Source organism: Erpetoichthys calabaricus, chromosome 8 (genome assembly GCF_900747795.2).
Source record: "Erpetoichthys calabaricus chromosome 8, fErpCal1.3, whole genome shotgun sequence".
NCBI lineage: Eukaryota > Metazoa > Chordata > Cladistia > Polypteriformes > Polypteridae > Erpetoichthys > Erpetoichthys calabaricus.
Window position 1 is genome coordinate 136,378,004 of NC_041401.2, and position 13,861 is coordinate 136,391,864.

Genomic DNA, 13,861 nt, shown 5'->3' on the forward strand with positions numbered 1-13,861 from the left:
GTGTTTGGTTGGTGTCAGACTCTTTCAAGATTTGTTTTCATTCTCTGACTAATTATGCATGCATTGGGCACACGCCTCCTTCTCTTTTATTGACATGGAACTCGAAGATCGATCTGCACATTTGGCGACAAGCAGAGATAACTCGTTATTTATGCTGTACTGTGGGGCAAAAAAGTATTTAGTCAGCCACCAATTGTGCAAGTTCTCCCACTTAAAAAGATGAGAGAGGCCTGTAATTTTCAGCATAGGTATACCTCAACTATGAGAGACAAAATGAGAAAAAAAAATCCAGAAAATCACATTGTCTGGTTTTTAAAGAATTTATTTGCAAATTATGGTGGAAAATAAGTATTTGGTCACCTACAAACAAGCAAGATTTCTGGCTCTCACAGACCTGTAACTTCTTCTGTAAGAGGCTCCTCTGTCCTCCACTCGTTACCTGTATTAATGGCACCTGTTTGAACTCGTTATCAATATAAAAGACACCTGTCCACATCCTCAAACAGTCACACTCCAAACTCCACTATGGCCAAGACCAAAGAGCTGTCAAAGGACACCAGAAACAAAATTGTAGACCTGCACCAGGCTGGGAAGACTGAATCTGCAATAGATAAGCAGCTTGGTGTGAAGAAATCAACTGTGGGAGCAATTATTAGAAAATGGAAGACATACAAGACCACTGATAATCTCCCTCGATCTGGGGCTTCACGCAAGATCTCACCCCATGGGGTCAAAATGATCACAAGAACGGTGAGCAAAAATCCCAGAACCACACGGGGGGACCTAGTGAATGACCTGCAGAGAGCTGGGACCAAAGTAACAAAGGCTACCATCAGTAACACACTACGCCGCCAGGGACTCAAATCCTGCAGTGCCAGACGTGTCCCCCTGCTTAAGCCAGTACATGTGCAGTCCCGTCTGAAGTTTGCTAGAGAGCATTTGGATGATCCAGAAGAGGAGTGGGAGAATGTCACATGGTCAGATGAAAAAAACTCTACTCGTCGTGTTTGGAGGAGAAAGAATGCTGAGTTGCATCCGAAGAACACCATACCTACTGTAAAGCATGGGGGTGAAAACATCATGCTTTGGGGCTGTTTTTCTGCAAAGGGACCAGGACGACTGATCCGTGTAAAGGAAAGAATGAATGGGGCCATGTATCGTCTTTGAGTGAAAACCTCCTTCCATCAACAAGGGCGTTGAAGATGAAACGTGGCTGGGTCTTTCAGCATGACAATGATCCCAAACACAACCGCCCAGGTAACGAAGGAGTGGCTTCGTAAGAAGCATTTCAAGGTCCTGGAGTGGCCTAGCCAGTCTCCAGATCTCAACCCCATAGAAAATCTTTGGAGGGAGTTGAAAGTCCGTGTTGCCCAGCGACAGCCCCAAAACATCACTGCTCTAGAGGAGATCTGCATGGAGGAATGGGCCAAAATACCAGCAACAGAGTGTGAAAACCTTGTGAAGACTTACAGAAAACGTTTGACCTCTGTCATTGCCAACAAAGGGTATATAACAAAGTATTGAGATGAACTTTTGTTATTGACCAAATACTTTTTTTCCACCATAATTTGCAAATAAATTCTTCAAAAATCAGACAATGTGATTTTCTGGATTTTTTTTCTCATTTTGTCTCTCATAGTTGAGGTACGGGCGGCACGGTGGTGCAGTGGGTAGCGCTGCTGCCTCGCAGTTGGGAGATCTGGGGACCTGGGTTCGCTTCCCGGGTCCTCCCTGCGTGGAGTTTGCATGTTCTCCCTGTGTCTGCGTGGGTTTCCTCCGGGCGCTACGGTTTCCTCCCACAGTCCAAAGACATGCAGGTTAGGTGGATTGGCGTTTCTAAATTGGCCTTAGTGTGTCCTTGGTGTGTGGGTGTGTTTGTGTGTGTCCTGCGGTGGGTTGGCACCCTGCCCGGGATTGGTTCCTGCCTTGTGCCCTGTGTTGGCTGGGATTGGCTCCAGCAGACCCCCGTGACCCTGTGTTCAGATTCAGCGGGTTGGAAACTGGATGGATGGATGGATAGTTGAGGTACAGTATACCTATGATGAAAATTACAGGCCTCTCTCATCTTTTTAAGTGGGAGAACTTGCACAATTGGTGGCTGACTAAATACTTTTTTGCCCCACTGTATATGTTTCATAAAAATAAAATTTGAGAACCTGTCTTATTTACTCAACAGTTAAGTTCCTTAAATTGAGTTCACCTACTATACATAGTATTAATGTGCCTTTATGGCTTTACATTTTATAGCATTTGGTTTTTATCGAAAATATAAAAAACTGGTACAAATATTGATGTTATAGTGGTTCAACAGCTGCCATGGCCCCTTTGGTTTCCAAGAAATCTGCATGTTCTGCTTATATATGCATGAATTTTCTCAGCTAATCCCGAGTTTCTCCCAGTGTTCAAATCTGCAGTATGTCAGCCAGTAGACTAGCAATGCTGTGAGCGTGATCGTGTGCTCTTCATAGTGCCAACCACTGCGCGACCGTGCATCTGTGAGATCAAAGAAGAAAGAATGTAATGAGAGGTGCACAAGCTTTGTAATCAGCATTATGTACCTGGGAGGAAGTTCCGTCCAATTTTGGCTGTTACAACTCTGGGGGATGTCACGCTGTCCTCGTAAAACATTATAGGATGCCGAAAAAACAGCCAAATTATCAGTAAATAATTCGACGAACAAGTGCGAACGCAGCAAATTTGCTGTGAATAATGCTTTGGCAAAATTCTCTGATCAAGACTAGCAGACACCATTTTGAATAAACTGCATTCCAATCACAGCATCTGTGTTGTTTCTGCCCTCTTGTTAGAGAATGCAATTTGCAATTAGGAATTTCACCATGCATTCTGACCACAATTACTACCCATTGGCCCAGTAGTCTTTCTACCACTGCTTGTGTCATAATACTTTGTATTTTGTTCTGTAATTGCACTTGCTAATTGCTTTGCCCATAATGTTAATGTGATTCGGGCAACCATTTATCTTATGTGGTGTGGAGGATTGCCGGCTTTCCAGTCCGGCCCTCACCCCCAGGCCGCTAGGAGGAGCCCTCCGGACAGCATATTGGTGCCCCGAGTTCCAGCAGGGCCTCATGGACTTTGTAGTTTCTATACACGGCCCTGCTGGATACCTTGGGGGCCGCCAGGAGTCGCTGTGAAGGGGCTAGTGGACTCTTGCATGCCCTATAACCCGGGAGTGCGTCACAGTCACGTGACTGGAGGAAGCGACGTGCTCCCGGGATGAAGAAGAGGACTGTTTGCCCTGACCCGGAAGGAAATGGACTTGTGGGTTGTGCTTGGGACCACATCCGGGTCAGGAGCTATAAAAGGACTAAGGAAAGCCCAGTACACTGAGCTCAGCTGGGAGGTAGGGTGGCGACGTGTCTGGGCGAGGAGGATTGGTTATTGTAAGAGAGTGTATTGGTTATATGAATAGTGTGGTGTGGGTAGTGCTTGGTGCACTGTAATAATAATAAAAATAATATTAGTTGTACTTTCACCTGGTCTCAAGAGTGGTACCTGAGGGTTCGAGAGGTGGACAAACGCTATATCTGCTACAGTGGCTATAAATTATGATCATGCAATGTACACATTGATGTGGAAACTGACACTTTAAGCAAATGTTTTACTTATTTGTTAAGTAAACTTAACAACTCATAATCATAATCACACATTAGATTTTATTAGAATTCTGAGTTGAAAATTGTTCCCTAGATCCAGTGCCTACCAAACTAGTAAAAAGTGCAATGGATGTTCTTGCAGTACCTATTCTTAGCATTATCAATAGTTCATTATTGCATGGCACAGTACCTGATGCACTAAAAGTGTCAGTCATCAAACCATTACTTAAAAAGTCAGACCTAGACCCACACATTCTTAATAATTATAGATACATTTTAAATTTACCCTTTTTCTCTAAAAAACTTAAAAAAATACTCACTAATCAGCTTCTTCTTAGCATTATCAATAGTTCATTATTGCACGGCACAGTACCTGATGCACTAAAAGTGTCAGTCATCAAACCATTACTTAAAAAGTCAGACCTAGACCCACACATTCTTAATAATTATAGACACATTTTAAATTTACCCTTTTTCTCTAAAAAACTTCAAAAAATACTCACTAATCAGCTTCACTCTCATCTTAAACATCACAATTTATTTTAAAAATTCCAGTCTGGCTTCTGTACTAGTCATAATACAAAACCTGCATGTTGTAAACAACATTCTGATATCCTCTGATGAAGGCAATTCCACTATAATTATGTTGTAAAATTTAGCACAGTGTTTGATACCATTGACCATTCTATTTTACTACACAGGTTGGAAACTGACATTGGGTTTAAACGCAATGTCCTTGCCTGGTTTAGCTCTTATTTATCAAGTTGATTCCAGCATGTACAGAAATGTGCTGACAGTACTCCATCATTATACACAGAAGCGAGATATGGTGTCTTGCAGGGTCCAGTACAGGGACCTTTACTATTTTCACTTTACATGCTTCTACTGGGATCTTTTATGCAGATGACACCAAGATATACGTTTCTTTTAGAACAAATTACATTTCTCTAATGTTGCCTTTAATTAGATGTGTTAGTGAATTAAAGAAGTGGATGGGTAAGAACTATTTGTCTTTGAATACAGATAAAACAGAAATATTAATTAGTGGAGGGAGTCATGCTGTGTGCAACAATATTTTGTTATTATTTAACTCAGTTAGAATCACCATTAGTTTTACTGAATCAGCCCGGAATCTTGGTGTTATTTTTGACACTAGCATGTCATTTAAACCACAAATACAAACCTGTCTAAAACATGTTTTTTCCCATCTTAAAAATGTAAGAAAATTAAGGTATTTTCTAAATATGCAGGATACTAAGAAATTAATTCCTGCATTTATTTCTAGCAGATTGACTACTGCAAAGAGGTGTTCACTGGCTGTTCAAATTGTTCTTTAAACAGTTTTCAGTTAATTCAAAATGCTGCTGTAAGAATTATTACAAATGAACACATAACTTCAGTTTTTAAAACCTTACACTGGCTCCCGGTTATGTTTTGTAGATTTCAAAATCCTCTTTTTAACATATAAAGCCTTTATTGGCTAAGGCCCTGCTTACTTATCTGATTTTATCATTACTCACAAACCAGAGTGCACATTAAGATCATAAGATGCCGGTCTGCTTATGATTTCAAGTACAGTACTAATAAAATAACAGTGGGAGGTCGAGCTTTCAGTTTTAAGGCCTCAGAAGCTGTGGAATGGTCTGTCTGCTATTATAAGAGGTGCCCCTGCAGTTTCATCTTTTAAATACAGGCTGTTAAAAAACTGGGCTCTTCAAAAGTCTATTGAGACACTCCTTGTTTGATTTTGAGCAATACAAGAAATAAATTGTTGTTGTTGTTTTTACTTATGTACCTTCAATGGTGATGATAGCTGGCTTTGTATGAAAATCACTACCAGCTGAATATCTACTAAGAAAGTAAATTCCTTATTGCCTACAGCACCAGTCAGATCCAGATTCAAGCTTCTGTCACAATTCTACAACAGAGATTCAAAATAATCTAGGTCAAGCCTTGAATCTATACATATATAACAGTGTGTCATAGTGGTTGACACTCTGGACTTCAGACCCTGTAACTATGGGTTCAAATCCCACTACTGACACCATGTGGCCAAGAACACGTCACTTAAGCTGCCTGTGCTCCAACTGGAAAAACAAAAGAAATGTTCTAAGTTGCCTTGGACAAAGACGTTAGTCAAACAAGAAAATGTAAAAATATAAACAGATAAGTTCAAGTGTATAAATAGCTAAACCAAACCTGCTGGTTGATGTTTTCATTGCGTCAAAGCATCTTCTGAAGCTTGACACTTTTTTCCAAAGATGGTTGAGACGACCACGTTCTCCATTAATACAGAATTTTAGTAACTAAAAAAATACAAAATGAAAACAAATAAGGATGTTCCCAAATCAAGGATCTTTAACTAATAGTTAAATAATGAATAATGTACAGTACATTAACTGGTAGAAATAAGAAAGCCTTTAAATTAAATCTGAGTTAATCTTACTACTAAAAAAAGAACAACTTTGGGGAATATTCCACTGAAGAAATAGATAGGTCACGCGGTGGGATGCAAATGTAACTGAAGTAATGCCTCACAGGAGATAAATGAATAAACATTAAAGAATTTCTTAGGCATAATGTTAGCAGTCAATTTTTCTGACCAGGGATCTATTACTCCAGAGAACATGACAGCTTGTCTTTATTAGCTACAAACTGAAAAGAAAAAAAAAACAAAAAAACAAAACAAACAAAAAACACCAGCAGGCTGTGCGATGAATATTTCTAAACTTGTAAAATCCCCTTTCTCCACATTTTGCTTTTCCTTATCTTTATCATCACTCAAAAATATCTTTACTTAAAAGACTGGTTGACCACATTTTATATTGCAGAAACAACCACAGCATATTTAATATTATGAAAAAAAAGGTACTCTTAAGAGCACGACTTCCTATGGCAAATTAATGTATTCAATGATTGTGAAAAATACATTTGACTTGAAAAATATCAAACGTATCCTTGAATTCCTTGACTTGCTTCTTTTAAAAAATGTAACGTAAGTATAATTTACAGAATTAATCAAAGTAATAATGTATCGACAAAGCAAACAATGATGAAGCATATGTTCACATTTTCCCAAAGACTGGTTACTTATATCAATTCAAAGTTCTCAACATAACTGCAAATTAGAGAGATCCTATATATTTGTTACTATAAAGATGGTTTAAATGGTACATCTTTGTTAGGCAAAGTGGTTTTATTTATACAGTTAATTATATGCAAAAAATGAGACAGTGTGTGTGTTTACACACAAAACCAGGAAAAGGCAAGTAACCCAGTTAAGGCAGAAACCTGGTTTCTTAAAAGCATCCATTTATATGCACAAGTCCATGTATGGAGTTCTCCTTTGGCAAAATGCTCTGATGTAATTAAAATTTGCTAAAAAAATGATTAAACATCTCATTTCCACAATGATTCTGAAAAAAAGACATACACCTGTGACTCCTGAGCAGTGTGGGGTTTTTCAAAACCCAACCCATGCCTCCAAAGATTTATGGTATACCAACACTGGCCACTGAATTATCCAATCATACTGTTTCAACATACCTCCAAAGATTTATGGTATACCAACACTGGCCACTGAATTATCCAATCATACTGTTTCAACATGTCTATTGCAAACAGCTCAATGAAAAGTTAACTGACACTTTATTAATAAATATCTGTTACTGGATTACATGCAGCATACCCTTTTCAGCTTGGCTGTAAAGAAATTAAGAAGCAGTGCACCAATACATTTGTTTCTTACTTTACACCCATTGCTACTAGAATAATAATAGCACAAGTACTTTGTCTTCAATAAAATAACTATTCCATTAGGTTAATTGTTACTTTAAAAAGTAATCACACTATGTCACACACATTACTTTTATCATGTTTTTCAGATAAGTACTGCTCCAGAGATTGTGTTGCTCAGTTTAACACAGTATGTTCATCTCTTCAACATAAATTTAGAGATTTATTAAATAATGAGCGAGATTATTTCAACCAGGAAAAGTAATAATGCAATTACCGATTGCCCAAGCATTTACCTCAGGAAATTAATCTTTGTGGACACTTCTACTTGTGGCTGTTTAAAGCATTGTGGGGAACAGCCCGGACACAGACAGGTAGACATGATGTTTCTTCACCACACACGTTTATTTACAACTATTATATACAATTAGTGCGCACAAACCCAGTGCCTCAGCACCAATCACCCCTTAAGTCCTGGCCACACTCACAATGCCTTTCACAGTCTCTGGTCCGCCTCCACTCCTCTCCACCAAGCTTCGTCCTCTTCCACCCGACTCTTGCCCCCGACTGGAGGGAGGCGGCCCCTTTTATACACCCCGGATGGGCTCCAGGTGCATCCTAAGGGCTTCTGTAGCCACACCCCTGTGTGGTGGAAGCTCTGTTGGTGTATCTGGAAGTCCACCGGGTGTCCCCAATACTCTTCCCCCCAGCACTTCCCGGTGTGGCAGAAGTACTGAGGTCCAGGGCTCCCAAGGTGACCACGGGCCCCTACAGGGTACAGCTTCCAAGCTCTGTACCCGTGGCCCCCAAAGCAACCAGGGAGGACGTCCCCTCGTGTCCTTGAGGAAGCACAAGCCCTCCTCCGCTCCTCCTGGGCATCCCGGCCGGGCGACAAACCCAGCCGGGTGCCACAGCATGTACAAAACAAACATTGTACATGCAGAGTGCAAAAAACGCACAGATTGTGAAATCCAAACTATAACCTGGTTAGTGATTCATTTACATGGACACTTAACTAGAATACTCACAGAGAAATCTAAGTGTGTTAACCTGGTTTCTCAGAGACCAATGCCCCAGTTTTTCTGACTGGAATAAGGGTTTACATAGCATTTTAGAAACCGCATTTCTGTGAATAACCAGGCTATTCAAGTGCATGTATACACAATGAGATATGATCACATCCTGTAATTTCCCGCTGGAGTAAATTGATAAAACAAACCCCTTGAGAAAATGGCTCAAATGATTTGGTGTTTATTGCTAAGGGTCATACTAGGGAATCCATTCCCGGGCTCCCGGACATTTTTCATTCCTGCATTCCCGGGAATGAAACTGCTGTAATTCCTGGGAAAACGGGAACGGCCAAGCTCGCATATATAGCGTGTAAAAATCGATCAAGAAATAACAGAGTTATAGTTGAAAATAATTAAGGTGGCTCCATTGCTGCAGCGTGCACTTCATCAGACAACAGCTTTGAACAGCAACTTGAAATTGCAATGCGTCAGTCTGTTGCATCTGCATTATCTGTGCCAAGAAACTTGCCATCACAGAATGATGACAAGAAACTGGATGCATCAGTAAAAGCTGAAATGGCGGTGTTTCAGAGCAACGGCAAGCACGGGCGTTGTTTAGAACAAGTGTATCAGTATCTGATGATTATGCCGCCTACTTCAGTGGAGGCAGAGCGTGATTTCTTAGCGGCTGGCATACTTCTGCACGAAGGTGCGTTCTTGGACGACTGCACGCGTTAATAATAATAAATTACATTTATATAACACTTTTCTCAGTACTCAAAGCGCTATCCACACAGGGAGGAACCGGGAAGCGAACCCACAATCTTCCACAGTCTCCTTACTGCAAAGCAGCAGCACTACCACTGCGCCACCTGTGAGGACGTTGTGCTTTCTACGCTCTTATTACCACAACTAAAGATACATGTACTTAAATGACAGCATGAACTGCTTGTAGATGAGGTTAGTCTTTTATTTGTGTCAACATATTGCAATAGTTTTATTAAAAATAAGTGTCGGTCGTTCTAAAACTGTCTACATGTGAGATGGCCGTGCACTGTATCATTCCCGGGAATGAAATGCGGGATTCCCGAATTCCCGGGAATGGATTCCCTAGGTCATACATTAACTCCTCTCACACAAATTGGTTACCTTTTATTTCAGAAGAAATTATAAAAACACAATTAATTTAAAATGACTAATAACTAATAATATTACCCATTAAGTAAAATGAAGAATGGTTCATCAGATGCCAACAGATCTAGCTACCTACAGTAGGTGTTAACGTGTTACCTGTGTAGCGACATTTTGCTGAATATTAGGACAGCTGGCTAACCATCTAATCGGCTCTAGTTAAATATCAGGATTGCTGGAGTGTCGTCCAATCTACATTGTATCATTTTATTCCTTGCATCAGCAGGCACACTGTAGTCAAATCAGTTTAGGGGATGAAAGAAATAACGCTTGATTAGCTCTTTCCCCGAGAAAGTTAAAGGAATTGATGGTTTGGTGAGTTGTTTAACTTTAGCAACTCCAAAATTTAAAAACATTTGTTGCAAAAGCTTCTGGTAAAAGTACACCTGCAATATTTTCTGAAACTCATGACAAATAATGCTGTGGAATTGGTAATTCATTACTTATTTTCACAATCTAATAGTGACTTACAAGCATTGATTTCAAAATTAAATTTTATTCACAAAATGTAAAAAACTGTTTTCCGGTGCTGTGAGGAATTATGTGATAATAATTGTCTTAAAGTACTGTCACATGTTCCAGGGTTGGCTCCTGCCCCAAGATCAATACTCCTGCAACAGACAAATTAAGACGATGTGATAATCGATGTATGGACATGATATTGTTTTAATTGTTACTGGTGTGTCCAAAATCTAGACTTGAATTAGTTCCATGAAAAAGGACACACTTTAGTACAAGATTACTTGCTGAGCAACCCAGCTAAAGCCGGCTGAAATCAAAGTAATCAACGTAGTGTGACAGTAGGGGGCACTGTCGCACCTCCAAACCCGCAGATAACACGCCAAAACACCAGGTAAAAAGTCCCAATAATAATTTTAATAATTATAATAATGTGTACAAAGCACCTCCACTCCCACAATACACAATAATAAATAAATCAATACGATAATCAAATCCTCCATTCCACCCAGCAGCTCTGTCGCACTTCCTCCCACAGTCCTTTTATAGTCTTTGACACGGAAGTGCTTCTGTCCTTCAGTCCATGTGCTTCCATAGCACTTCCGGGTCAGATGAAAACTCTTCTTTTTCTTCAGCCAGGATGTACTTCATTTCTTCTGTCCTCATGACTGTGTGGATAGCGCTTTGAGTACTGAGAAAAGCGCTATATAAATGTAATGAATTATTATTATCATGACTAGGGAATACTTCCAGGCTATAAGGAAGGTATAAATCCATGTGCCTCCCTGTAGTGTCCCCTGGCGGCCCCCATGGTATCCAGCAGGGCTGTGAAGGCAAACTCCATTGTTCATGATGCCCTGCGGGAATTCGTGGGCACCTCCATGTTGCAGGAAGGACTCCATCTAGCAGCCTGGGGGTGTTGGCCGGGATAAGCTGCCGGCCATCTCTCACAGTAGCTATCATGTTTTTTATTTGATTCATGGGTTGTCTATTTGGTCTGGTATAATAATACTGACCCGATTCTTTCACCTCACAGTGGCCCTTTCCTCTTCAGATAGTGCCATCTGTTTTTGCCACTTCTTCTAGGTATCACTTGTTAAACTAACCACTCTTATAGTGTATTTTACTGGGATAATACAGTTGTGGTCACTACTTCAGGACGATGAATGAAGGTAGGCAGAGTTTGCAATCTGAAAAGGCCAAGTAGGAGCTCACATCATAGTAAGGGTGGTCTTCTTCTTTGTAGTAGGAGTAAGTGTGTAAAAGAGTAAGAGAAGCAGTGAGTATAACATCACTACTGTTCAAACCTGTTATTCTGGCTGGCTTTTTCTGTGGCCCAAACAACTGAAAGGTATAGTAGCTGTGTCAGGTTGCAGCATTTCTGATTTGAAATAAATATGCCCATTTCAGTGTCTCACTACTGCCATGTCTGTTACAATGTATATAAGTAAACAAGAAATGTTCCTGCATTTTAGAGCCCACACCCAGGTACAATAACACTTCAGTCTTTGTATGACATCCAAAACAAGTTTCTACCTGCCAACCAACCATGCCAGTTTTAACTAGGGTAACTGAAAAAACCATGGTACTATGATGTTTGGGATAACTTGGTCTCTTAAATGCTTTGTAAATTAACAAGAATAAATGTTTAGGATATTCCAAAGAAAACTGTGGCTATATATAGGGGTTAACATGATCATGCACTGCTAAGGGTTACAACAAAGTCCATCTGTCTAAATTATAAATTATTATCACATTATTTCCTATAAAACTTACTTCCTTTAACCATTTTATTTGCTGCACATTTTAATTTCTTTAAAATAAAAAAAATGTGAAAATATATTCCATTATATTAAATTTGAATGTGAATAAAATTATTAATAACCATCAAGAACAAAAGTACAGTATGAGTGGTTAAGCCTATGTGCAGACAGTAATGAGACAATAATGAGAAAGTATGCTGAGAAATATCTGCAAATGAGGTCTCTGGATCTGTGTGATACTCCTTTGTTGTGATGGGTTACAGGGAGGCTGATGACATCCAGAGGCACAGTCTCAGTGAAGCACATCTGAAGAATGTCTTTTTCAGCTATTATGTTTTATTTTGTCTAACTGTTGTCTTTTTGTGCAAAAATAGTATGTTTCAGTTTTATACTGTGAGATGTATTGCTTAGTCTTAGAATGGGTCAGTGTTTTTCTTTAATATGTGTTCAAGTATGTGAAATCAGTCTATTACAACATTTTATTATGCCTCATGACTGCCAATTTTGTGTTCAATACTTATAAGGCACTTTTAGGAGAGTGGGAATTGCAAATGAGGAGGAGTGACAGCCATCAACAGGCAGTGCATTGTAAATCTGTCAGAAAATTAAAAGATGAAGTGAACTGCACACAAAGTAAGTATTAGTATTACAGAGACATCAATTCAGTTTTCAGCCACTGGTAAAGGCAACAATCATTATATGTGATTGCTCTTTCCCTGCAATGTGCCTAATTAAGTCATTTTAAAGTACATCTCAATGACAGTATTCTGAAATCAGAACTTGTCCTGCTGTCACTCACCTGTCTCCTGACTAAAAATAGTTAATCTCCTTCACACAGCATCAATATGCTCCCTAATATCTGTTATTCTTGAAAAGTTAGTAATTTCATTTACAAAGTGTTCAAGCAATTTGCAAAGGGTACTTTAATTATTAATTAAACAAATGGGGTTGCTTTTGTTTTTACTATTTGGAAAAGGTGTTCTAGTTCCTATTTGTTCAGTGCTCTTCATTGATATTTTTATAAAAATCTGACCTCAAAAATTTATTAAACAAACACTGATATAATTATCAGGCAAACCCATATATTCTGTTTTGAGTATAAGCCTAACAATTAGGGTGCTTTTCAGGGAAATGTGTTGATTTCTTATTGTGCAGTTGTTTACCTTGTCAACTACATTTACAGCCCTCCTTATTATCATTAGAAAAACCAGAGGTGCAGTCAGTGTATGATAATAGAAATACACCATATGAAGAGTAAATGCTTAAACTCACAGTAATGGAGTATGAATTTGACAATATGTTAAATAGAAACTTAGAAGAAGATAGTTAATACAAATTCAGATTTGAACTGCAACTTACATTAGACGCTGACAAAACAGCCAGTCTCAAGCAAAGCTCATTGGAACTATTCTTAAACAAACCATAAACTCAGGACTACTAGGACTCCACATATTTTTTTTTTTTTGTTTTTTATTTTGCCTTATACAATTTCTTGTATTAGGAATTTCGTAGTTTTCGCATACCCCTTGGGGTCAGAGCGCAGGGTCAGCCATTGTACAGCGCCCCTGGAGCAATTACAGGTTAAGGGCCTTGCTCAAGGGCCCAGCAGAGTAGGATCTCTTTTGGCAGTGACGGGGATTCGAACCGGTAACCTTCTGGATACCAGCACAGATCCTTAGCCTCAGAGCCACCACTCCGCCCTATATTGACCTCAAAACATACCTAAAAGATTAAAAATTCCATAATTTTTACATGCTGAAATCTTTATTGGACATTTTGCATTTTTTAATCGATATTAGTACAAACTGCTAGGTGTTGGCTTTGACTTTGTACTGTTGTTGATCTGAATCTTTATTTTTTGCTTAATTTCTTTGGAATGTACAGTACAAAAATTAATCTATTTACCATCCTGGAGTAATTAGGATCAGATGAAAAATCAGCATAGGAAAGAAAACACTGATGTAATGCAAACATGTTACTGATTCTAAGTACATGAAAAAATATCTTTTTAAGTAAGAGGCATGCTGCACATAGAAACTGAACAAAAAAGGAAGAGCAACATGAGAGAGAAGACCATCACAGAGAT

General features: G+C 39.2%; 1 protein-coding gene across 3 annotated transcripts in view; it reads right to left on the reverse strand.

The window, feature by feature from the left end:
- Positions 1-13,861, reverse strand: part of LOC114656611 (centrosome-associated protein CEP250-like) — a 282,216-nt gene that overhangs the window by 183,000 nt on the left and 85,355 nt on the right. For all 3 annotated transcript variants that reach the window (XM_051931364.1, XM_051931363.1, XM_051931365.1), the window contains one exon: positions 5,817-5,923. In XM_051931364.1, the coding sequence (XP_051787324.1) occupies positions 5,817-5,923 (107 nt within the window). The remainder of the gene's footprint in view (positions 1-5,816; positions 5,924-13,861) is intronic.